General features: G+C 38.6%; 2 protein-coding genes across 7 annotated transcripts in view; one reads left to right on the top strand and one right to left on the bottom strand.

The window, feature by feature from the left end:
* Positions 1-1445: 1445 nt before the first annotated feature.
* On the bottom strand, positions 1446-22033 carry ABHD18 (abhydrolase domain containing 18). Of its 4 annotated transcripts, XM_040065341.2 has the most exons (14): positions 21780-22033; positions 19627-19784; positions 18699-18807; positions 15612-15696; positions 15007-15107; positions 13215-13293; positions 13043-13127; positions 12515-12542; positions 10496-10634; positions 8684-8773; positions 8250-8351; positions 6982-7360; positions 4809-4971; positions 1446-4182 (listed from the first exon to the last, which is right to left on the bottom strand). In XM_040065341.2, exons 3-14 carry the CDS (start codon positions 18788-18790, stop codon positions 4131-4133), a joined length of 1395 nt encoding a protein of 464 aa, XP_039921275.1. In that variant the 5' UTR covers positions 18791-18807; positions 19627-19784; positions 21780-22033; the 3' UTR covers positions 1446-4130. The 4 variants fall into 4 exon arrangements, with proteins under 4 accessions (XP_039921275.1, XP_039921276.1, XP_039921277.1 ...); XM_040065342.2 differs by lacking the exons at positions 19627-19784; positions 21780-22033 and adding an exon at positions 17754-17844; XM_040065343.2 differs by lacking the exons at positions 15007-15107; positions 15612-15696; positions 18699-18807; positions 19627-19784; positions 21780-22033 and adding an exon at positions 13550-13672.
* The window catches only part of MFSD8 (major facilitator superfamily domain containing 8), an 11091-nt gene continuing 8155 nt past the window's right edge, over positions 21781-24716 (top strand). The window contains exons 1-3 of one of the 3 annotated variants that reach the window (XM_040065340.2): positions 21781-21850; positions 23389-23474; positions 24414-24457. In XM_040065340.2, the coding sequence (XP_039921274.1) occupies positions 23444-23474; positions 24414-24457 (75 nt within the window). In that variant the 5' untranslated portion in view covers positions 21781-21850; positions 23389-23443. Of the gene's footprint in view, positions 21851-22198; positions 22337-22698; positions 22770-23388; positions 23475-24413; positions 24458-24716 lie in introns of those variants that run through there. The other 2 variants (XM_040065338.1, XM_058420782.1) reach the window with 2 other exon arrangements.

Below are 24716 nucleotides of genomic sequence, written 5' to 3'. Positions count from 1 at the left end.
GAGGTTTGAGTGATATGAAAGTGAAGAGGCCCTACCTGTGTGACAGAGAAGAAGGGGATTAGCCTCTTCCTGTTTCCTTCTTTTCCCATACAAGTGTTATAGAAGATAAGGAAGCAGAGGAGTAGGCCAGCTGGCGCTTCAGGAATACTACAGCACAGGAACCCAAGAGAAGGAAAAAAGCAGGAAACTAATTAAGGGCTAATTACATGGGGGGGAGGGGGGGGGACTAAAGTTGATCAGTTGCGTGGCACTTGAGAAGTTTTTGACCATACTTGCTTTGCTAAGTCTATGGGATGGAGCTTCCTGCAGACTTCGTTGGATGGACTGGGGCCGAAGAGGATTTAAAAAGCTTTTACAGTTGCTAGGACTCATCCTTTACATATTGTCCACTTGTATCATCCTCCTTGTTACTTTCTAGCAGTGCAAGTCAGGCTTGTTTGGCAAAACTCTCCTTTGGGAATGCAGTACTTAAAATGCTCATGTTTGGAAAAGGGGCTGATTTACACCAAATGAAACCAAGAGAATAACAATTCTTATTTATGTTTTAATGCTCATGTTTTATCTTGTGTGGAAGCATCCAAGCCTACCAAGGAATACTGCAAATTCCAGGATTGAATGGAATAGCAGTATTTAACTCGTATAGGGTAAAAATTCAGGAGGAATTACATGGTCACAGACCACCCCAAAGCTCCTTTCCATACTGTGTAAGTTATCATTACTGCCAAGCGGCAGAGAACCTGACAGCCTGAGATAAAGAAACTTCCCTGCCCAACCAACAGCAATTCAGATCAGTATTTTAGAAAAAAAAAAAAAAAAAAAAAAAAAAAAACACACACAATTAAGATAAATAAATAATAATTTAAAAAACCTGCCTCAAAGTGTTAGCAGCTATCAAGCAAAAATAGTATTCCAAGGATCCAAGGATTTTCACTTTTCTACTGTTTAGAGTATCTCCATTACAGGCATTTGACATTCCAGTATGAAATAAGACTCCATTCCTTCATACAGTGTTTCCTTTCTGCAGTAACAAAACACAAGTGATTTATCCTTGCTAGGGGGGAAAAAAAAAATCCTTTTGAGTTGTTTTGAAGGGTTTTATTTGCCTTGGGGAAAAAATTAGAAAATGCTCCATCTGACAATTATTAGATGTGTCCCTGCACTGGCAAGTGTAAAACTGGAATCACAATGGTATCTTAATTAGCTGATATAAGCTTGTTTTCTTTACTAGGTTTCTAGGCACGTAGAAAAACATCAAAGCAGCACCATTGTTTGTTGTGTGAAGCTTATATCATGTCCTGTAGATTACCTGCTCTCCTTGTGCTACAGCTCTGGTAGGAACAGAAAGGATTACAGGATGAAAATGGGATGCATTCTGAACACCCATTAACAAGAGAGAAAAAAAAAAAAAAACAACCAAAAAAAAACCCCTCACACCTAAATGTTTTTAGGACTTTTATTGAAAGAATTTAAAACCAAAAAATTACCAAGGCCAGTTTTACAATAAATTTAAGACATACAAAATTGTTTACCTGCTACACAGAAGAAACCTTATTACAATATTTCTCTCATGCAACTCCTGGATTAAAACCACATTTTCATTTAAAATCAAAATGAATTATTTATATTTTCTTAGGATTTAACCTTAAAATCTGATTTAAAAAGTCAATTTTCAAAGGGTTAAAAACATGTCCACAGCAAAATTCCCCCTTCACAGACCAGCTCCCCCCTTTGTCTGATAACTGGCAGATACAGACCACTGAGCTCATTTTTCCTTTTTTTGTTATTCTAACCTGAGAAATTCCTTAAATAATGCTTACTGGGCTTTCACATTTGGCAACATGACTTCAGTTACGGAGCAAAGTGCGATTCCTTATTCTTATCAGAAACCAGTCTTTCACTGCTTGTCCCAACAGACCCTCTCAGAACCAGGAGCAGAACTTGCCCCAAAAAACACTCTCACAGCAGGAGTGGTGTTAGCCTAAACCTCCTTCTTGCCCTTTTCATTAAGTTAAACCTTATTAGTAATACCATTGGGACACTAACCTCAGGATGCAGAGTTCCCATCAGTAGTGTAATTCCCAGTATTGTGCGCTTTGAAAATATTTACTTTGGCATGTTATACTTTGTAGCATAGTTGATTTTTTCTTGTGCTTACTCCTGGCCTTTACAAAATCTGTCTTTTCTCTCTTGAATTTATTCAAGCCCTTTCCCTTGCCACCAGTTATCTCCCTTTCTCATAGCTGCAACAGAAACAGGACACAAAGCACACAGTTGCATTTAAAATGTGAGAGCTACAAAAGCTGCTGAACATCAGACAGTGCGCTGGTAAAACACTCTTAGCTAATGAATATGCTTGTAAACCCTGTGACTCTTTTCCTACACTAGTCAACACTTCAATTTTAAATGTGCAAACTTATTAATATTTAATTTCAAACCCGCCAAATATTTGGTGTTTAAATGTGCTAGTCACGTCACACTTGCTCCCCATATATAAAACCAACATTGTCCAAAGAAATTATGAAAAACCACTTGAAAGAAGCAATTTAACTCCCAATAGATTAGAACCACTTCTGCATATTCAGTAATTTTGTATGTTACATAACTTGGGTAATTCAAAATTGTTGTTCTTCAGTTTTATCTGAACACACCTGATTTTCAAATGAACAATGATTTCTTCACAGTTACTAATCCTGTCTACCTGACTAAAATTCAAGAGAATATATAAACTGAGCTTTGTTTGCTCCTGCCTACTAAAAAACCTTTACAGTAACCCCAGAGATCAAAAATGCTTGACTGGGAAGGTACAGAAGTCACACATCCAGAGAAAGGGCTGGATTTTTCTGTTTGTTTCAGAGTAATCGTGGTTGTGACTGTACTGAAGTGTTTCAGTTTTCATCTTCTCTGCAAATTGGTTTTAAAAGAATGCTAAAGGAGATTGCCACAAAAAAAACAACAAATGTGGAGAGATACCCACACAGGTGGTACATGACAACCTTTTATTCAACTGTAATTTGTTGGCATTTTTGATCCCCAAAGAGGAAACAACAGACTTTGGATTTTCCTAAATGTATTCAAAATCCAAGTTGCTTTGTTTTCCATCCAATAAAAAAAGACAAGTGTTGAAAAATAAGGAGCAAACCTAACTGTTTCAATAACCTTTAGTCTCACGTATCTTTTAAATTAAACAGTGCAAGTGTATTCTGCATATCAGTGCCGACTGCACTTTAGAAAGGACATCTGCCGAAGTATTTCCATCAGGTCTTTATAGCACCATATAATCTGCTGTCAGTTTAACTGCTTAGAAAGCAAAATTATGATAGTTCTATCTCATCTATCATTCCAGAAAAAGAAAAGAAATCTGAAATCTTATGTTATCCAACTCAATTAATGTAAACAATTAATTACCAGACACTTGATTTTCACTTATTCCAGTTTTGTGAAGCTGGTTGATGAATTGCTACATGATCCTTCTGTAATGGCACGGTTTAATTCAGTGGCAGGAAAACTTCACTGACGTATTTAATGAAAACATCTCTCTCTCTCACTTTTCCTTGAATTGTCAAAGTCTCTCTTTGCAAGATGTGGTGCTGAGCCTTCTGCTAAGGCTCATTTTCAATTCATAATTGAAGAGAAAAGCTGTGACAAACACAAGAGGCTGAGTGCTGGCAAAGCCACGGTACAACACAATCAGAACAGCAAGGCCGTGAGGAAGCAAGAAGTAACGGAGGTATCCGGAACAAACCAAAACTACACTAAAACACAAGAGAGCAGCTTTGCCCGACAGCACATTCTACGTTCTTCCAATACCTGATTGGTCTGTTTTCTACTGACATACGATTCAGAATTTATTCAGAACTGAAGGAACACACAATCTGATTAGGCACGAAGTACATGAACCATTCATGCACTGTCAGATGCTGCTGTTGTTTTTTCACAGGTAACGCTGAAGCAGCTGTGTCAGAATGGCACTAGGTTAAAAGGAAAGCAATGCTGGTACTTTACCACTTCTGGTAATTGTTACCTACAACAGTCAATGACCATCTGCTCAACTCTACAAGAGGCTTGTTTTCCAAACATGAGTTCCAGTAAGCTGAATTACAAACAAGATCAGTCTGAATGCATTAGAAAGATCACATGGTGTATTTCTGGAGGAAGCGGTCAAACGCGTCATAAATCGCTTGTCTGAAACAAGAAAAAGAGAAGAGAATTTGTATAATTTGGGAAAGAGCAGATATAAGTGGCATCTTTCCATATATTTACAAATATATCTACAAAGCTACCAAAGTGTTCAATAAAAACATGGTATGAGGTGGTATTTTCCCCTTCCTTTATTTCTGGGATCTCTCACTTCAATCTAGTAATATATTTATGTTTCAGGAATGAGTGGGGCTATTTTCCAACTTTAATGCAAGTGGAAATGTAGATGGACTAGGAGTTTTCTACTCAAACACACCAGACATGCAGAACTTGAAATTTTTGAGCAACTATAAAAGTAAGGCTGAAGTTGTAATAAACTACTGGTCAGCATACATTGACCTGATATCATGCTATTCTTTTTGTTGTTTAGACTCCCTAAATGGTGTGCATAATCTTCCTAATTCCTTGTATTTTAAAATTAAGAGCACAAGTATTTAAATTTTTGAAAACTACAGAACTGCATTCATAAAACTGATTTACATAACTGTCTTTAGAAAATCAATGTCTAATATTACTAAGGCATGAAATCGTACAAGCGCTACTTATTTAAAGTCAAGCTTTCATTTTGATTAAATCTAAAATTTAGTTTTAAACTCTTCTGTTCACCTTACCTGAATAGTCCTTGTTTGAAGAGGTAGGCACTGACATGACCTCCATCAAGATACCTGATTTCACAGCCCGGCCAGATCTCCTGGAGGCTGCGCACACCGGTGCGAGGAATGTACGCGTCCTCCTTGGCTTGTACTACTATGATTAAACTGGGGTCAACTGGAACTAAAGGAAAACAAAGCAAAACTGAATTCATCTGTGGTAAGAAATAGAAATGCAACAGCTGAGATTTCTGTTTCAAAATGCTATTTTGATCAAAAAAATTAATTTATTTGAAGCTTTAATAAAATTATGTGTTCTAAAGTGTCCAGCAGAATTTATCTGGTTTTGATGTTGCAGTAATGAGGTCACCAGTGGAAAAACAAGCTGACCCTTACCCTTCCCACCCCTGGAGCAGAAATTCCTCAATGACTTGGGAAGCTGACAGGAGAATTCTCATTCCTCTTATAAACAAAACTCTATAGCATTCATATCAGTTCTTTGAGGGTCCTTTTTACTGGCAAAAAGAACTATGAAATTCAACAAAGTAGAAGTTTCATTTGTTTTTTTCCCCTCAGGGAGGAAAAAGACAACTTTTCATACAAGAGGTCAGAAAGAGCAACCTATGTTCACTTTCTTGTTTACTACACGGTTTACTTGCAACATAAAAATCCCTCCATATTGTTATAGATATTTGTTACTCATAACCAGAACTGCACCAATCAGATTACTGGCAGGAATAACAGCAATATGATGTTGAGAAAAACAGCACCAAAATTATGTTGAACACAGAATATTTCTCCCTTCACAAAGAAATATGTGATATGTTAAAGAGTGGCCAGCCAAGATGTCTGGCAGTGAAGTGTCACAAATAATTTAAACCCTTCCTTCTTTCATACTAAACGATATATAGAAGATATGCAATGCTAAGATAAATTGAAGTCTTCCATTCAATTTTCCATGAAATCTGAGCATTAGGCAGATTTTCTGAAGCTGCGCTCTGGCCTCACTCCAAGGATACCCTGGCAGGGGATGCAAACTCTGCCAGAGAATGATGATATCTGGGAGACTATTGACACAAGGGACTCCATCACTTTGACAAGTGCATCAGGATCACAGATCCTTTCAAGTTCCAAGAGAGGTCAGTGCTTAGCTAAGTGATAACTGGATAAGTCTAGACAAACAAGAAAGTCTGCACATAGAATAAAACTTACTGGGCTTTTTCTATCTACTGAAATAACTTTAAAAGCTTTAAGGAAAGCACTTCACACGAACAGAACATCTCTGGCTAGCAGTGAAAGAATCTACACAAGTGTAGATTCCTTTCATTGTGTGTTTCCTTTTATTTTTAAATTTATTTCAACTTAAACACTTGTACCAATGGAGTACTGAATGCCAGAATTAAGAAATGAGGTGGCACAGGAGCTCAGTATCAAGAAAGCTTTTACACTAAAAGACAATTCTGTCTGAAGTCAGAGCATGTTGTAGGAGGTGCCATGCAGCAACTTCATGCACAGCCAAACCATGAACAGCCACAAAAGGAATTCTGATCCCCCACTCCAGCAGAACCTTTTAAGGTGGCTCTAGGAAGCAATCACTTGTTTGCGTTGCTGGAAAGGGATTGTCTTGAACGCCAAGGAATGCTGGATTACAGCTCCCCCTATATGCTATGCCTGTTCTGGGAAACAGTGTTCAATACCATGCACCAGCCCAAAAGGATCCCCAAAACAGTTTTACTGGCAATATCATTCAAGTTTGGTGCTCAGCTATGCAAGCTACTTTCTATCTGAAGACAATATGAGATTTCTACTTGAAAAACCTTATTAGCAGATCAATTAAGATTATGTAGACCTAGGTATTACTCACATCACACGGGTGTTTTCTTCCTTTAGATAATACAAATTTGCACTAACTTGTATCTGAAAAAAGCCACAGCAGGGCAGAGGAGAAAAATGCGCAAAGATACTGAGAGGCAAATTTGTAATTACCTTTGTATTTAGTTGGCCATCAAGAAGGAACAGAAAAACAATCAGGAAATGGAGTAATAATAGATGCTACAGAATAATGCTCACAATATTTCCACATTTCAGCAAAGGTGCCAGCAGGTTTACACTTGGAGAATGAAGAAAATATCTTTCCCTCCACCGTATTTTATTCAGCTTTCCAAAGTGCACTTTGAAACAAAGAGATACATACCTGGGAAGTTAGCTACGTGGGTACATTCATCCATTACACCCTTCATGAACATTAGGGATTCTCTCTGTAAAGTGTCAGTCCTCCTCCTTGTATTTATCCTGTGTTCTTGTGAGCTGGTTAAGTTTTTATTCCTGCTGCTACTGGTGGAAAAGGTTTGATTTATGCACTGCATTTTAGGAGCATCTTGCATTAAGAGTCTTTCTGAAGAGGCATTTAGAGCACTTCTATTTGTGGCAAAGCTGTGAACAGATTCCTCAGATACAGTGTCATTCAAGGACTCAAAGCTGAATATTCTGGAAGTCATGTCCATGTCAGCCAGACGGTCCACACTGTCAGGGAAGTTCTTCACAAAGTCTTGTCCCATCTTGAAAGAATCCGTCTAAACAAAGAAAACAATTAAGGGTTTCTCCCGTAAAAATAAAATTAACCAACTGGTTTAAGATGAACTAATAAAATATAATAAAAATAATAATAATAATAATAATAAAGACACTTCCAGCACTGCTCACTTCTATTTTGAGCTAGCAGGTCATTCAATTAAATCCTGATCATCATAACCTCCTGAAAATTTCATTCTGTATTTCTGTCAGTTTAAAAAAAAGCAGGCGGTACTTAAATATATAGAAGCTTGTGATATAAACAGTTGTTTTTCTTTCTATATTAAACTCTGAATTAGTAATTACAGACATTTAAGCTTAAATGACCTAATTATAATAATAACAACAGAGAAATGAACATATGTGACCAGATCTAATGTTTTGTTTAGGACTGAAAAATTGAGAGTCTCTAAATACTAGGGAGACACAAGCTGAACATCTTGAAAAATGTTTCTTCAGTGTTGCTGGAGTGTATATGACTTAAAAATGGCAAGCACCAAAGTAACAACTATCTGCACCCCAGCTCCTCTTCTCCTGTTGTGAGGCATTGGAAAAAGAATTATCACAAAGGAAAGAACCTTAGGGGTAAAAAAAAAGGCATTTATCAGAATTTTGATTGAATACATTTTATGTTGTAGATTACAATAAGTGTGATCAAAGGAAAAACTTGTAGCAAGGGCTACACTTTAAACTTGTTATACAACCAAAATACTAGTTTTGTTTCTCAAGTTTTTTCCTTCAAAGACTAAATTTATCGAAGCATAAAGAAACAACATGCCACTATGTTCTAGCTAACACTTGTCTACCTTTAGTGGAAGTAAATGAAGTTGCATTATTTGCTAGATTTGCACATGTAAATATTAGCAGACAGGCAAAATAAACCATACTTACTCCACAATATTCAAGCATTTGAATGATTTCTTCTTCATACACTGTTTGTGTAAAATACTGTTTCTCCAGCTCTCTCCAGTTCACTGCCTTACTTAGCACACCCTGAGATGATAAACAAAAGCATTCAGTACACAAGTAAAACCCAGAAGTCATTCTAAAATAATGATACATGCAGGAAATTGACCTGTCCCTCTCCTGGTTTTTTTCAGTGGATTTCTGTTCCCAGACAGCCTTCGGAATTATTGCAATCAAAGCACAAGGGCATATTATAATACAGGACATAGAATCCCACCTCCCTTGTGGCCAGCCCAAATCTTTTAACTTGCATTTCTGATCATAATCTAATATATAAACAAAACAAAACAAAACAAAACAAAGAAAGAAAAAAAAAAAAAAAAAAGAAAAAAAAAATTATTTTGCAATTTGTTAATTACCGTAGTAAAGACTGCAGAGGCTGTTGACCAGGAAAGACATGGAATCAATGGCAATGGTTTAGGCCAGTTTGTCACTGCCAGTGAAGCCATCTAGAATCAAAGGCACTCATTACACATTTTAATATTGAATTCTCAATATGGTGAAAAGAACCCTCTCATCTTCGATTTCTTTGTTTACATGGTATTTATGAAACACTTGGTGTCAAAGAGTTAAGACTGTGGCAGCTGGATACACTTTCACTTATTTAGAAGTTACTATCTAGTCTCCACTGATTTTTTTAAAAATAAACACTGCTCTGGAAAGGACTCATCTCAAGGCTGAATGGAATTTCATTATAAGAAATGGCAATAGAATATTTATGAAATACAATTACAATTCAATAGTTTTACTTGTAATCCATTAATTCTCATTATAATTATAAAAACTAATGCAAGCTACTAGTTGTTTAAAACCATTATAAAAAAAACTTCTATAAAGCTTTCCACCAAGCTCTTGCAAGTCTATTTCAAGGCAAAACAAAGGCAATCTATGAGAAGGACTATTTAAAATTCTGTACTTTCAAAATCTGCATACAGGAAACAAATTTTGAAGGAGAAGTAATTCAACATGTTAAGCGCACTCTTTTTCTGTCCTTTAAGTTTGAATTATTACTTTTGCATCAGTTCTCAGAACATATATTTGTGACTATTCTGTTTATCCCAGAAAAAGCCAGAGCAAGTAAGTTCAATGAACAAAAGTTCCCAACATATGTTCTTGACAAGTTTTTCTTATTAATACAAAACATCTCATGTCTGTTCTAAATGTTCTAATAAGAGGATCTATGCAACTGAACTATAATTCTATTCTAATTATTTTTATTAATAAAAGTTACAAGAACACCACACATCTATGTTCTGATTCTCTCCAGAAGTTGAACTGAATCAACGCTTACAACCTTCCATTGTAAACCACACAATCCTCTGTAGAGGATCAACATCAAATACCACTTATTTCACAAAAGTTTCAGATTCAGCAGGGTGATGTTGATGTAAACCAAAAGTGCTCTGTACATTTATGACATTTACAGTTACAAAACTGTGCTTTAGGGGAATATTTTTCTTTTAGGAAACACTACCATTACCAACATTTTTTACTAAGCTCCTAACAGAGAAAGGTATGTTGTTTTAACAAGCTTTGCACCTGTGTCTGGCAGAGCTGCGATAATCTGCAGAGACACAAGCAGTAACATTTTAACTGTGTATTAGTCTTTCAAGCACCTTAGTGATACACCGCTGGTTAGGTTTGAGTATGCACAGTGTCACACAGAAAATGTTATCCACCTCACTACAGAAATCTCTGATCAGTACCAATGATCACTGACACCAAAAGTCACCCCAGTTACAACATGCCTACAAAGAGAGGGTAGTTCACACAATGCATTAAAACACAAAGGTCTAAGCAAGAAGAAGGAAAAGAGGGAGAATTAGCAATCAATCAGTGCAGACTTTCTTCCAGCAAACATTTCTGCCCCTCACCCTTGTTGAAAAAAAAAACCAAAAAAACCAACAATTATGTGAGAAGTTTATATTCTTCTTAAGCCTGCTGGGAGATGGCTGACAAAGGGCTCTATGATTTGTCAGTACATATTAAGGATTATACTAATTCAGCACCACAGAACATGAGAATTGCCAACAATTTGTTTCTCATGACTCTAAGTGTTTACTTTAAAGCACTTCTGAGATCAACACTGTAAAACCAATTATTTCCTTATGCTACATGATCAAATGAAAAGTTAAAACAAAAATTACTGAACAGGAGATATAAAAGCTTACATGTCCTCCCATGGATATTCCAGTCATCCCTAGTGGTCCATAGCCTTCTCTCTCTAGCCAGTGCAAAAGAGCTGCCGATTCTAGAATTAGAGCTCCTCCCATCACAAACAGGTCCGAGACATTTTTTAAACATGACCGTCTTTTCTCCCCAGAAAAGGAAAATAGAGGGTTTATTTTCTAAGATTAGACTCCAACAGTTCTTATCATTCTATACATACTTTTATAAACAGCTTCATCACAATCCCAAAGAATTTTGGAGCTGAACTCCTGTTGATTCAACAGGAGGAAAAAGAAAGCCCAGATTTTCTGACACTTGTAATTTTTGATCCAAATGAGTACTAGAAATAGGCACCTGCCTATGCTTTTAATGTAATACCACTAACAGCTTGGTCTTTTGGAAAGAATTACCAACATTACCATCTCATTAGCAGCAATGTTCTGTCCTGTGTAGTTCTAACAGATATTTCAGAAATAGCATCCAAGTGATGCATACATTCCTATGCATACACTAGCTCATTTGCAGAAACAAGTTGTTGTGGTTTTTTTTTTTTTCTTATTTACCTGTTTTACATCATTGAAAAAGTGCACACAACATTTGAAGAGCAATCAGTATGTCAGCTTTGGAAGCACCCATCAGTGTCACTGTAAGACCGAAACTGTAAAGTGGGAAGTTTGTCATGCTACTGAGAAATTCAAGCAGTGTACTGCAAAGAACTAAAACACAGAAGACACACATAAAAAGCAGAAATCTATTTGGCTGAGCCATCAAAGGGACTCTGAAAATATGAGACCTCTAACTAGGGGAGGGGACTGAGTATTTTCAGTACCACAGCCAGGTTACAAAGGGCTCCTGGCCTCTACCGCCAGCATGCCACCACCACATTTGTGACACTCTCAAGCACAAGGACAAAGCTCCCTGTGAAGTCACACAGAAATGAACATAGCTGCTGCAGAGCAGCATTTACAGCCTAATGCAATTCTTTCCTACAGCTTCATGAAATTCCTCAGCAGCTGCTGTATTTATTGAGCATGGTCACCTGTTACACTGGTGCTGTGTAACCCTGTATTGGAGAGTGACAATCACCTGCTGGGGTATTAGGTTGAGCACCCCACCCCACACCACCCCCCCTGCCTTGAAACAATCCTGACACACTGGACAAGTGAGAACAGAGTTATTTAATTTATTCTTCTGCATCAGATTACCCATAACTGAAAATTAACCTACCAATGGATGTATTCCAGCACACGCTTTCTCCTGTCACTTTCCTACAATCTTACAAAAAACACCCTCTCTGTGTCATCTAGCCATGTTAAATGGCTAGATGTCTGAGTTAGGAATAAAAAGGATTAAAACACCAACTCATACTTGACCTTTCAGAAATATTGAGAGACTAAAAGCTTTGCCTCAGACATATCCTGTTGAATTCTGATAATACGTCTGTGGGTTGGAAAATGTAAAAAAGTAAAAAAAACAAGACTGACTAATTAGGCCTCCAAATTCCAATTTAAGAAACTGAGTGAAGAAACAAATCCTGTAAAATACTGAACATTGCATAGTGTCCCAACTAACAACTAATCAACGCTAGATTTATTCATATGCCTATTCATATGTTTAAAAGATCTTGAAAAAGCAAAATCCTAGCAATCATAATGCAAATACACTATGTGAGCAAAGATTATTTAGAGCTGACTGGAATGTAACAGCAACACTTGTGCGTGCAGTTGTGAGTCAGAAAAATAAAATGGCCCTGGCTTGTACCCACACAAGATGTTTGCATCCCACTCCATACTGCAAGTTCATCTTGTGCAAACTTTCCTGATCCCTGAGATCTCCTAACACAACACCCAAAGCAGTTTAGCCAAGAGCAGACAATTTCACATTGGCAGGTTACAACTGGTTTCTGAAATGTTTTTCTCTTAATAAGCTATCAAAGTTTAAACGACTTTTGGCTCAAAAGAGAAAAAAAAAAAGCAGTATTTTAAAAATACAGTATCCATAAATGTAACAGGAATACTTACAATTGATCCTTAGGTTTTCTACAGCCATGTAAAAGACTCCAGTTAAAGAAACTAAAAAAGGCTTTATCAAAACTGGTCATTTTGAAAAAAGATAAATAATATGCATAAATAGCATGAATTAATTGAAATTTGGAATTTAAACTCCCAGTGTTTAACTGTCACTAAATTAAATTCAATCTATTTCAACAGTGCAGTTTGCAACATTTTACTGTTGTGAGATATATGGGTAGGAAAAAAGTGTATCCCAAGATCCTATTTAATGAAACAGAATAATACTGTCATACAAGATGACAGAACAAAACTTACCTGTTTTTAAAAAAAACCCAAAACACTCAAATCTGAAGTGGTAACAGCAAGTTCCTCAGAAGTTACCTGAGGAACCATAGAATTGTGTTTCACATAATGGTCATAACTTCTTTTCTTCTACCCACTGGATACCAAAAAGTTGCTATTTTATGAGTGTGAAAACTCTTCTACCTTCCAGAGAGGACATTAGGAATAACTACTGTGTTTTCCACAAAAGGATATAGTAAGGATTTTCTAGCAGCAGGGAAGCCATACAGGCTTCTTTAATCATTGGCCGCGCCATTAATGTGCGTCTCCGCCAGAAGTGCTAAAGACAAGATGTGCAAACAATATAGGTAAGACAAAATCTGATGACTGAATTTCCCAGTAACAGTTTTACATTTTACACACTCACGTGGTCTCCAGTGCCTGCTAAATGGATGCACACAGGTCTGTGCTTGCCATTCCATCGTCTGGGTATGATGAACTGAAACCTGTGAGAAACAAACACCTATTTTAGCAGAGTAAGAATATCTATTAACAAGCTGCAGCAAGAGAAATTAATTCAAGAAACAAAACCAAAATAACATAAGTGTTTGTAACCCATGCAGGCAAACTGCCAGCAATTCAACATCATCATTTTTCATGAACACATTCAGCAGACAAAGGAATCGGAAAGTAGGACAGAAGAAAGGCCAAACAAGAAAAGGAGCCAAGATGAAAGATCATGTTCCTAAAAAAGACTACTACCTCATCATCACAATTTAAACTTTGCAGAGTGGAGAAATGCAACTTCAGATAAAGAGCAGCCTAAAAAGCATGTCCAGCTCTCCTAGGCATCATTGCTATTTTTCTCCTGAAGGCACAAAAGCTGAAATTGAAGATTAAGATGAGCAATAAATTAAAAAAAAAATCAAAAACCCAAAATACAAACCATGAAATTATTCTACACACTCAGCATCAATCAATTAATGTCTTCTGCTGCTATTTATTTGCAGTTTAAACTACTAAAAAAAAATCCCTTCAGAGCCACCACTATTTTCCCCACAAGATGGAGCACTATTACCTATAAGAGTGTTACACTTCAGAAAATACATTCATACCATCTTGAGGGAAATTTGTACAGCTTTTCGAAACTGTCACAATACTGGCCAAAGTAACTATTATCATAACTTGGCTACAGAGCACAAGAGAACAGAGATAAGAAAACAATGAGCATATTGTATTTTCCAGTATGGCACTAATTAGTTTGATAATGTTAACAGACAGTTTTTTTCTCTAACCAGTAGAAAGGTGGACCAGAACTGATTTCTTGACTATAAACCTTTTTCTTACAGTCCTCAATGTTACATGCTTAAGCGCACATATAAAAACATCAACCAGTATTACTGACAAAATTTACAACATCAGTATCAACTTGAGCTGACAAACTTTTCTATTTATGTCATTATACAAACCAAGTCTGGGAAAAAAAAAAAAAAAACAACATCATGACAGTTCAGCTCAAAACTAAAAGCAAAGAGAAATTATGCTTCCTTTTCAAACCCACTCCTCATCTGCAAGGAAGTGTTAGCGTGAAACCAGCACTGTTAGGGAAACTCCAGGTTTCTGTGAGAACACTTGTTTGGTTGGTTTGCATGTTGTTTTGTTAGTTTGTTTGTTTTGTTGGGGTTTTGTTGTCGTTCTGTTTTGGTTTTCTGTTTTGTTTGCCAAGTAAGAAAGGAACCAGATTCTCTGGCTACAATAAAATAAGGCTGCTACTTTATCACACACACACAGTTTTTGTATTCAATGGAAATGGAAAGCTGTAATGGCTCCCTCAAATACAGCATAATATGCTTTGATACAAACAGCTTCTCCTGCTACATATGAAACAATAACTATTGTTCTTCATTTCCAGCATCTCCCTCATTTGGAAAAAACCAAATAAATAATTCAAAAAACCTCAGGGTATTCCACACCTTTGTGCAATATGATTTCTAAACTAAAAACCAAAGAAACAAAAAAACCCCACCAACAAAAAAACGCCAAACCAAGTATAATAGTTTGCAAGTGGATTTTTTTTTAATACATAGATTGAACTATCACATGAATGAGATTTTAAAGATTGTTTGCATTACAATCAATTAGTTGCACAATAAAAGTACTTAACAGACCATTACTTCTATGCAGCACTAATTTCAGAACTACATCTTCATCTCTCTTACCTTGCTACAAGAGATTCGACAGGCAGGATACCTGGGACACAATGAGCCAAAGGGGAAATGAAGTGCCCCTCAAGGATTTTACAGTCTGATTGCCCCTCAACCTGCAGAAAGAATGAGACAATAGCAATAAATATTATGTCAGTCTTTAACTTTCTCCAAAAGCAAATCTCCTAAAGTAGAATTTGTTATAGGATAAAAAACTAGCTTAAAAAACCCCAAAGCTGAGGCCTGCTCCAAAAAATAGGGATACGTATTATCAACGGGGTCAAACCACTTTTCTTCAACTTTGCTTTTATTAAATAACCTTTTACAGGAATCAAAGAGAGGTGTAATGCTGTCCCATTTTAAATATATTTGATAACACAGGCTAGGTTTTGAACACTTTTTGAGTTTAGCATTTGGCGTCTCAATGCCCAACTATTGTACTACTGGGGAAAAAAAGAAAAAATGGTATCTGTACAGGCACTGCTTTATTCTCTATTTCCTCCCATTCTCTTCTAGTAGCCTATAAAAGTAGCCTGGTGTCAAGTACCATATTATTTCACCTTTATATACCCTTAGGAAAATAAATGTAGTTAATCACATCATCTCTTGCTTTTAAATACCTTGTCAATGAACACTGGGTAATCTTTCGAAACCAATGTCTGGCATTTTTCCCTGTTTCCAATAATCTTTCTGAATTCAAATATTCTGTTGAAAGGAAACAAGTAGAGAAGATTCAACTTTTAATCTAAAAAAAAGAAGAAACATATTTATATAAAATTTCAGGAGCTAAAGTAAACCACAAACAAATAACAGTTATGAAGCCAGCTTTGCATTTACAGATTAATCAGGCTACCATAGTTTTTGTAGCTAGCACAAAATGCTTTTAAGTTAAAAAAAAAGTCTCAGGTACCCTGCTGGGGAATAGAAAGCTAAGAAGCAAATCTGCTTGCTTTCTTCTGCTGCTTAAAAGGGCTGCAGAGCCACACAGAGTAAATGAAAAAACGAAACCCTCTTCTCAGAGGTGTACAGCGAGAGGACAAGATTGCTGAAGGACATGAATGCTGAAGAGGCAATGGTCGTGTGCTGCAGTGAAAGAAATCCCTCCTGGAACAAAGTGAAAGATTGCTTTCACAGTTAAGCACATGAAAAAATAGCCCAGGAAACTATAAATGATCTTCATGCTCAAGGGATGAAGTGCCTTTCAAGTGAATGGAATGCCAAGTGACTTGAAGAAACGAAGGCAGCTTTGTTTTGAACAGGGATTTTGACTTGATGCTCTCAACTTGGCCCTTTCAACCTTAAATACCCTATAACTTGCTCATTTCTGTGCTCAAAAATACACACTTTACCTGACAAGCTAGAACAATTTTGAGTGAAAAGTACAGAGGAATTATCTGTTCACCTTCCTAACACCACAGAAAAGCCAAAGAACAGAAGGAAAATCCAGTTTATCACCACACAAAAAATAGCTCTACTTTACACCCGTTGCTTTTCTTATAGGAAATAGCAAGTGTATTAAGTATTTCTGAGAAAGTAGTTGTAAAGATGTGAGGCGTGAGTATGGAGGGTAAGCGAAACGAAGAGATGTTTAGTTTGACTATAAATCTTCTAAAAATACTGCATTTATGTATTTTTTTCTATAGATGGGAGGATACTGAAGGCTAAATCTTGCCTCTACTGAGGAATTTCAACCCTTGCTAATGAGTTGAGAACAGAGTTAAGATATTAATATTCATCGTATCAAGGGTGTGCACACAAAATTTCAGATTAGGCAGAGTAGTCTGCCATTCAATCTCAGATAATGCCTGAAGTATAAAAAAATTAATAACTTAATAATGGAGCTTCACAGGGATGAGTTGACAAAAATAAAAACCCTCCTCCCACAAGGCAGCGTGAGGAGTTAGGAGGAGGTAGTATGCTTCCTTCTTCATCCAGGTGAAGCTCATTTTCGACCCAGTCAGGGGCAAAACAAAAACAAAACTTCCTTCCCCTCTGCAGACCAGCAAGCTTGCCTTCTGCTTCCCTCACTGTCACCCTGGTTTTTCTGAGCTTTTTCAAACCCTTCTACTTGTTCATAAGATGGAGTCAGTTTCTTTAGTTTCTGCACAGTATTAGGAGCAGTTTTTAATTTTCTCACACATGGGAACATAAACAAACCTTTTGGTTTTCATTCCCTGTCCTTTGTTTACATATTCCTAGCCCGAAAATAATTGTAACTGACAGCTGGTCTGGCCACTGGGCTGAGAGGAGGTAACCCCACAAGCCAATCCAAAACCAGACCCACAAATGTATAAAATCTAAGAAATAAACAGGCTGGGGGCTCAGCCTTGGGCTCTCTCTGAGGAGCAACTCTGCCCTGCAAATTTCTGGTCTCCATGTGATTGCTTTGCATGCTGCGATCACAATTGGAAGAAACTGACTCCATCTTATGAACAAGTAGAAGGCTTTAAAAAAACTCAGAAAAACCCCACCATTTTAGATCTGGTGGGAGAGGGTTTTTCCCCTGAATGAAGAGGGAGAAACTGCAGTGATACCACTGTTACCACCAGGAACACTCCCCTCTTGCCATTTGAGGTGTGTGTGCCAGAGCCCAGGCAAGCCTTACACAGTGAGCAGCAGCATCAGACCCCACTTGCATAGAGACCCCACTTGGACTGGAGGGAGATGGAATGCTAAAACTTCAGTGTGTCTCTCCAAGAACCCAAAGGTCTTTAAAAGAGAGGGTTTTGATAACATTAAAATATCCCATTTTGGATACATACTTGGAATAGAATACAGAAATGCTGCAATCAAACCCCATCATTTTTGGTTATTCCAATCAAAGCCAACATTCTCATTTTGCAGGAAACTCTGCTGCTTAAGAGAAAAAAATCAACTGAAGACAGACACACAAAGCAATCCAATGCCATTTCCAGACCAGATCTTTCACGTGGACTTAAAAAAAAAAAAAACCAAACAAACAAGCTCCCATAGAACTCCGCTGCTATCCAGTGCACAAAATTTTATTTCAGTAGTTTTCAGAGTTTCCTTTACTGATTTTCATGTACATAAAAGTGAGCTTATTAAATGCAGGTTTATCATTTTCTACTTCAATACTGCACAATGCAGAATAAATATACCATCACTTCATTTTTATGCTTAAGTAATACAAATGCTCAATTTCCAGGTGTTAATCTCAATAATAATTAATAAAAATAATCAAATGCTTAAAAATTAAGAGGTGCTTCCATTTTTGTCTTATTTTCAAGACATCTAAAAAGAAAGAGTTCACTATTTTGGGTGGTGAGAGAAACTTCTGATTAAATTTTATACTTTTAAAATTATTTAGGAAGTTACAGAAAGATAGCAAGAGCTACTTTAATGTTAAACAGAAAGAACTCTTCTGCAGAAATCCATCAAGGTTTTTTTTTGAAGAAAATACTTCCAGAGATGCTGTTTGAAGTATGTCATCAGATAAACATAAGTAAAAATATAATTGGACACACAGACATCCTCTCAGAGCCTCTTTAAAAAATTGCAAATCCTTTTAAGACTGCTTTTAAATCCAGTTACTCCCTTGTATAGAAACACAGGATTTCTTGAACAGAACAAACTTAAACACTTGGTATTTTAAATACAGGACAGCAATTACTGTTGCTACTTCAAGGGCTGGGTTTTCTCTTTTTAATGTAAGATATTGTTTATGCTGTTACTTTTTAACAAGTCACCTTTTCAGATCCTCTGGCTTTCCCCATCCTCTGATGAAAAGTTTAGTGAGGAGAAGCTTTCGGTATAAGACATCTAATTTACTTACACCCATTAGCAGCACACTGTCATCTAGGGAAAAAAACAGAGGTAAAAACAAGGCAGTTAAAGTCTACCTACATGAGTGGCAAATTCATTGATTGTAATACAAAGTGGTTTCTTTTTCTGGTTTCTGCATTAAGGAAAAGCCATCTAACGTATTCCAAGAAAGTTAACCTTGCTGAATTTACTCAAGTCAAGTGTTTTCATTTTGGACCAAATATAAAGGCAGTTGATACAACATGTAGGAATTTAAAATGCTAATTAAAACTAGATATTCCTTACACCACTGATGACAAGCCAGATGAAGAGGCACATCTGGACTGCATCAAAACTACACCTTCAACCAGTCCCAGCTGTACTTTGCTTGAACTGATTAAACAAAGAGCAGCACTGATCTCTTGTCCTCTCAACAGAGCTAGGACGGCAAATCTCTTCAGTCAGTGTGGGCTGTCATGAACACACCTCAGAATGAAAGTTTGAAACAATGTTCAGGTTTAAACCACTACAAGAATTAATCTCTTCACCTTCTTAATAGAGAGAAGGAGAGAGAGAGGAGGAGGGAAAGAATGTTGTTCCAGTCACTGCTGCAGAGAAAGCTCATTTTTGTAATCCTGCCTTCACTGGTGCGTTAAACATATATCCTATGCCTCATTTTATCCGTTCCCTTCCAATTCTGCTATTTCTTACAGTTTTCAAAGCAGTGCTCCTCCTATTCCTTTCTGGGAAGAAATCACACCCTCAAAATCCTCACCAGGATCATTTCTCTTTCAACAAATACACCAGCCCAAGTAGAGCTAAATCTAACGAGATTTTAGGCAAGCTAAGTATTATTTGCAAAGCGATACTTACTTAAGTGAACACGGAGCCACTGCTGAGCTCTTCCAACAAGGAAGGAAAAAGAAACAAAAAACAAACCCCCCAAACACTACTAAAAAGTAGAATTCAAACCCAGTTTCTTGGTCAGCAGGATAGAGGTTACTCAATTAAAGTCCAGGATCTGTGTACACCTAAGAAAACAACAGATTTAATAATCAAACATTTGGTTAGTAAGTACACTTCAGGCATTTTCTGGTATTTCCAGATCCCTCCATACTAAATGTATTCAATCTCATCACACTCCGAAACACTGTGATTTGATTTATGGAGTTTTTAAAATTTTATTTTCCTCCAAAAGCACTTATTTTTCCACATTCCATTATTTAAAAAAATATTTTTAACAAAAACATTCCCCTGCACTTCTAGAAATCCAATATTTGGGAATCAGTATTTAAAAAAAAAAAAAAACAAAAAAAAAACTCTTTAACACCTAGCATAAATCACAATCAAAACAGAAATTATAGGCACTTAAATTTTAAAACAAGCATGCTAGAAAGACACAATGGCTTTAGGATGCCTCAATCACTACAGGGTAAAAATAAATACAAGAAATCAGCAGAAATTCATACTGGGGACACTTTGTTTTAAAAACATGAAGATGTAGATTTTGCTTTGAGTCCGAAGTCTGGCCTGACAAGCTCTCTGCTGCACCAAGCAAGTGCCAAAACAACTTTCTAGGCAAGTATATTATATTTAAATGTAATGTTGATTAAGGCAAAAGCGTTTTCTCATCCCTTTTTCTGCTTCATTGAGGGAATGGACACTCTGAAGTAACTTGGGATATTTCAATTAATCAGAATCAAGATAAAAGCACTACTGGAAAGAGTATTAAAACAAATTTAAAAATTCCCTATTATGTGAAGTATGCGGCATAGAACTTATCAGAAACATCACTGACATAAAAAAAAATTGGGAGAATGGCCCCAACCTAATCTCTGTAACAAAAGGGCAGGACATGCTTCACTCACTGCCCATCCACGCCTACATGGCAAGACAATGACAAACACTTCTACTGCCAGGAAAGACAAAACCAACCGCTGGAGGCCGAAGGTTTATAATTTCAAGTTAACAGGAGTATTTCAGCAGTGAGGATCTGAAATGGGTGAAAGAATCAAGAAAGGCTGTTTCAGAATGGAACTTGATTTCCTGCACTTGATAGCACACATGCCACATCCCGATTCCACTGTGAGCCAGGTCGGCTGGAAGGAGTGACCTGGTAACAATGCTGCGGAGCTGTGTGGCCCAAGAGGCAGGATCTCTGTTATGAATCTCAAATGAATATATTGTTAACACAGAAAGTTTTACATAACGTGATCTGTGAATGGAAACTGCAGCAGATACGAAAGCACACTAAGAAGAAACATAGGAACAGACACACAAATTCATTCAAAATCCAACAGATAAAAGATCAGCTGTTGCTTTCTACCCGTGCAAACAGCTTCAGTTACAAGAAAAACACCCCTGGAAAGTACACGAGGACTTCACTCAAGGCTCACAGTGTAGTTTCTATTCTATACATGGATGTAAGGAAGCTCCCACCCAGCAGCAAACCTGAAAAAACCACGGAGGCTCTGTTTTAGAAGGCGGAGTTGTCAACTACCCTACTCTCCCTCTCTATCTAAAAAACCTCTCTTGCAATTAACGTCAGGTCCTTTTCTAATAGAAGAAATAGCTGCATAAAAATCAAAGAAATCACAAAGAAGCCACGGCAGGGCAGACACAAACCCCACAATAACTCCACAAAACGGGATGGACACACAGGAGCCGGAGGATAAATAACAGGGCCTAAAGCAGGGTTGCGAGCAGCTCTCTGCAAGCCTGACCCGAGCACACGAAGGGGGCAGGTGGGACCCCCGATCCCAAATCTCTGCCATCCTCCCCCTCCAAGCCCACCCGGGCGGGACCCGGCGCTTCCCCAGCGCCCGCGGGCAGGGGCGGCGGGAGGCAGGACACGGCCACCGCGGCCCCTCCGCCTCCCTCAGTTTCCCCCCGGGGCGTGCGATGCCGTGAGCAATGCCGCTCTGGCAGCTCCTGCCCTCAGCGAGCCGCTCTGGCAACGCCCCCACCGCTTCCCCGGGCGGGCGGCACGGCCAACCCCCGACCCGCGAAGGTCACCCGCTGCTCACCCGAAGCGCTGCCGGCGCTGAGGCACCACATGGGAAGGCGGGAGCGGGAGGTGGAGGAAGAAGAGGAGAAGGTGGAGGAGGACGGTGGAGGAGGAGGAGGAGGAGGAGGAGGAGGAGGAAGGGAGGGCGAAGGGAGGGCGAAGGGAGGGTGAAGGGCGGGACGGGACGGGACGGGACGGGACTGGACGGGTCAGGAGGGGACGGGACGCGCCTCACGCGCGCGGGCGTGGCAAGCGCGCGTGCGCGCACAGGGCACTCGGGCGTGGGGCGTGCGCGCGTGAGGCGCGTCCCGTCCGGCTCCGCCCCGCCCCTCCGCATCTCGCGCGCCGCTCGGCCCTGGCCGAGAGCGCCCCCCAGCGGCGCAGAGCAGCTGGTGCGCGCGCTCGGGCACCCCCTGGCGGCGTGCCTGAGGCGGGCGCGGGCGGGGCCCGGCGCTGTGGGGCTATGGCGGCCGCGGGCTTCGCTCCGGGGGCGCGTCCCGAAGGACAGGAGTCCCTGCTGGGGTCCGCAGGGGCCGCGGCGGATGACGAGGAGGATGACGACGAGGAGGAGAGCAGGTAGGGGCTGGTTGCTCTGTGAGGCGGCGCCAGGAGGTGGGGCGCCGCCGCCGCTGGTGTCCCGCGGAGCCTCCCGTGGGTGCCGGGTCCTTCCCCACCCCGCACGGGTAGCCCGAGCCTAGCGGCGCTGCCCGGCTGGGGTCCGGCCCGAGAAGCCGTCCCCGGTGCTCCGGAGCTCAGAGCCCGCGTCTCGGATCATCCCGGGCCCGGCTGCGGGAGCGGGCCGGGGGCTGCTTCCCTCTGTAGGAAAACAAACCCGGTCGCTTGGGAAGTTCCTAAAAAACGCCAGACAGGAGTAATGTGAGGCAGAAATCTGGGTGTTTGGTAGCACCCTTCATGTGTGAGCAGCTGTTCGTCGCTTGAGGTTTTTTCGCCCCTTCTGACAGCAGAACAAGTGTCTTGAACTTAAAATCGCAGATAAGTCTAAGTCTTGGTATGACTTACATGAGGAGCGTTTATAAACCATGTTTAGGCATCTATATATCTATAACCCGAGTCTACATTATCTGAGTAGATGTTACTTAGTAACTTATTTTGTAATTTCTATTTTAATTTTTTTCAGCCCTTTCAATCTACAGCAGTATCTTTTACACACAACTTTTACGTTATTTGTTGCTATTTTCTCATCATAAGAACAGATTGGTTGTAGCTTTCAGTCAAGGCAAGAGTTGTTCAGGTTTGTGGTTCTTTTAAGGTTACAGCTGTGAGGAAATGTCTGGGGTTCTATGGTTTAACACCCAATTTTTTAAAGCTTTTATATGGCTTGTGATTCTCCAAATTGTCTATACAAAGAGTTTGTAGAATTGAAGACCTCCCTATATCAAAATCTCTCTGTGTGACATTTGTTTTCTGTTACTTTGTTTGATTTGTCAATCTAGTATTTTTCCAGCGAAAAATAAATTCTTTGCTGAGCAGAAATCCACTCCTGCTTAACAAGTTACACAATTGTATTGAGAGGTTGGTGAAAAATGTTTTCAGTGTCATGTGGGAGCAGCTGGAAGAGGTTCTGATAATGATTTCTTTCTCTCTCTTGCTTTTTGTTTTAAACCCAGGGATGTTATAGAAACACAGGAACATTATAAGAGCAGGTGGCGATCCATCTGGATCATGTACCTAACAATGTTTCTCAGTAGTATAGGTGAGTAAATGCATGTGGAATTCCACGTTACTTATTTAATTCGTGTACTTCGGTTTGAAAATGACAGGGCTTTGTAAATTCCAACTACAAAGCTTCTTTAATGCTGCTGTTCTAACCTCAGAAAAGGTGCATTGTTTGATTCTTCAGAAGAGAATATATGAATCTAGCAAATCAATCAAAAAGTTGCATCTAAAGAGGTAGGTAGTAAGACTGGTTTTACACAAAATGATGTATTACATAAGTCTGTTATGACCCCCTAATAATTTGGAAGCGGCAGAAGGTAGTGACAGGGTGAGGGTATTGCTCAGAACTGAACAAAACAAAGGTTGCACTTTTATCATCCAGAGTGAAACTTCTAGGGAATGAAAACAAATAATGTGGAGTTCTTAAGAGGTAAGATCTTTATGGGAATGTATGCTGTCTATTTCAAAATATGTATCAAACCTTGTTCTGTCCTACTGGACTTTGCATATCCATTGCAGAACAAATTGAAATTTTATTCCTAAATAACTCCCCCCAGAAGCAAGAATGCTGTTGATTTTTTGACCTGTAATGATTTTCTGTGGGCTTAGAAATTAGCTTGAAATTGATAGGATACTTCAGTAACTTTTTTTTTTTTTTTAATGAATTGAAGTCTCTGACAAATGAATACAGATATGTCAGTTTATCAAGAAATTCTTTTTACTTTGGGGACCTTGTTGTCTTTCCATTGGGAGGACAACATAGGGGTTTTTTTGTTTAGTGTGTATGCACCTACGAAGTGATCTTTTGAAAATAATTCCTCTTGATAGGAGGAATTACCACTCTTTAAAAAAAGCAGGGAATGCACAGGTTTATACTAGAATGCATTTAGAGGCAGAAGAACAAACTTGTTTCAGGAAAGAAAATAACTGATAAAAATGGCAAATAAAATAACTTCAGTTTGTACTCTTGTTACAGGTTTCTCAATTGTAATTATGTCTGTGTGGCCATATCTCCAAAAGGTTTGTAAATATGGGGGGATTTCGGTTTTTTAAATAATTAAGAACAGAAAACTCCTGCTCAGAAAGTAAGTGATACAAAACCTGGCATTTTATTTAGGAAGAGAAAAAGTAGAAGGAGGTGTGTGGCTTTAAGAGACTTTTGTTTTGCCATCCTCTTTAGACAGCTTTTATAATTTCTTGCAAATTCGGTCAGGTTTATTCCTGTGTTGATTAAGGCCCATAATAATCCAGAAATGTTTGGTTTTCCAATATCATAATT

Source organism: Hirundo rustica, chromosome 5 (genome assembly GCF_015227805.2).
Source record: "Hirundo rustica isolate bHirRus1 chromosome 5, bHirRus1.pri.v3, whole genome shotgun sequence".
NCBI lineage: Eukaryota > Metazoa > Chordata > Aves > Passeriformes > Hirundinidae > Hirundo > Hirundo rustica.
The sequence above is the reverse complement of the archived record's forward strand: the minus strand, read 5'-3'. Positions and strand labels throughout refer to the sequence as shown.

What these genes read in the sequence shown, in the direction of transcription:
- ABHD18 (XM_040065341.2), bottom strand. Translation starts at nt 18,790, where the DNA reads ATGGGTGTAAGTAAATTAGATGTCTTATACCGAAAGCTTCTCCTCACT. An exon ending in AAGCCAGAGGATCTGAAAAG is followed by an intron (nt 15,697 to 18,698) that starts GTGACTTGTTAA and finishes TCCTTTCAACAG; the next exon opens with AATATTTGAATTCAGAAAGA. An exon ending in AGAAAACCTAAGGATCAATT is followed by an intron (nt 10,635 to 12,514) that starts GTAAGTATTCCT and finishes TGGGGAGAAAAG; the next exon opens with ACGGTCATGTTTAAAAAATG.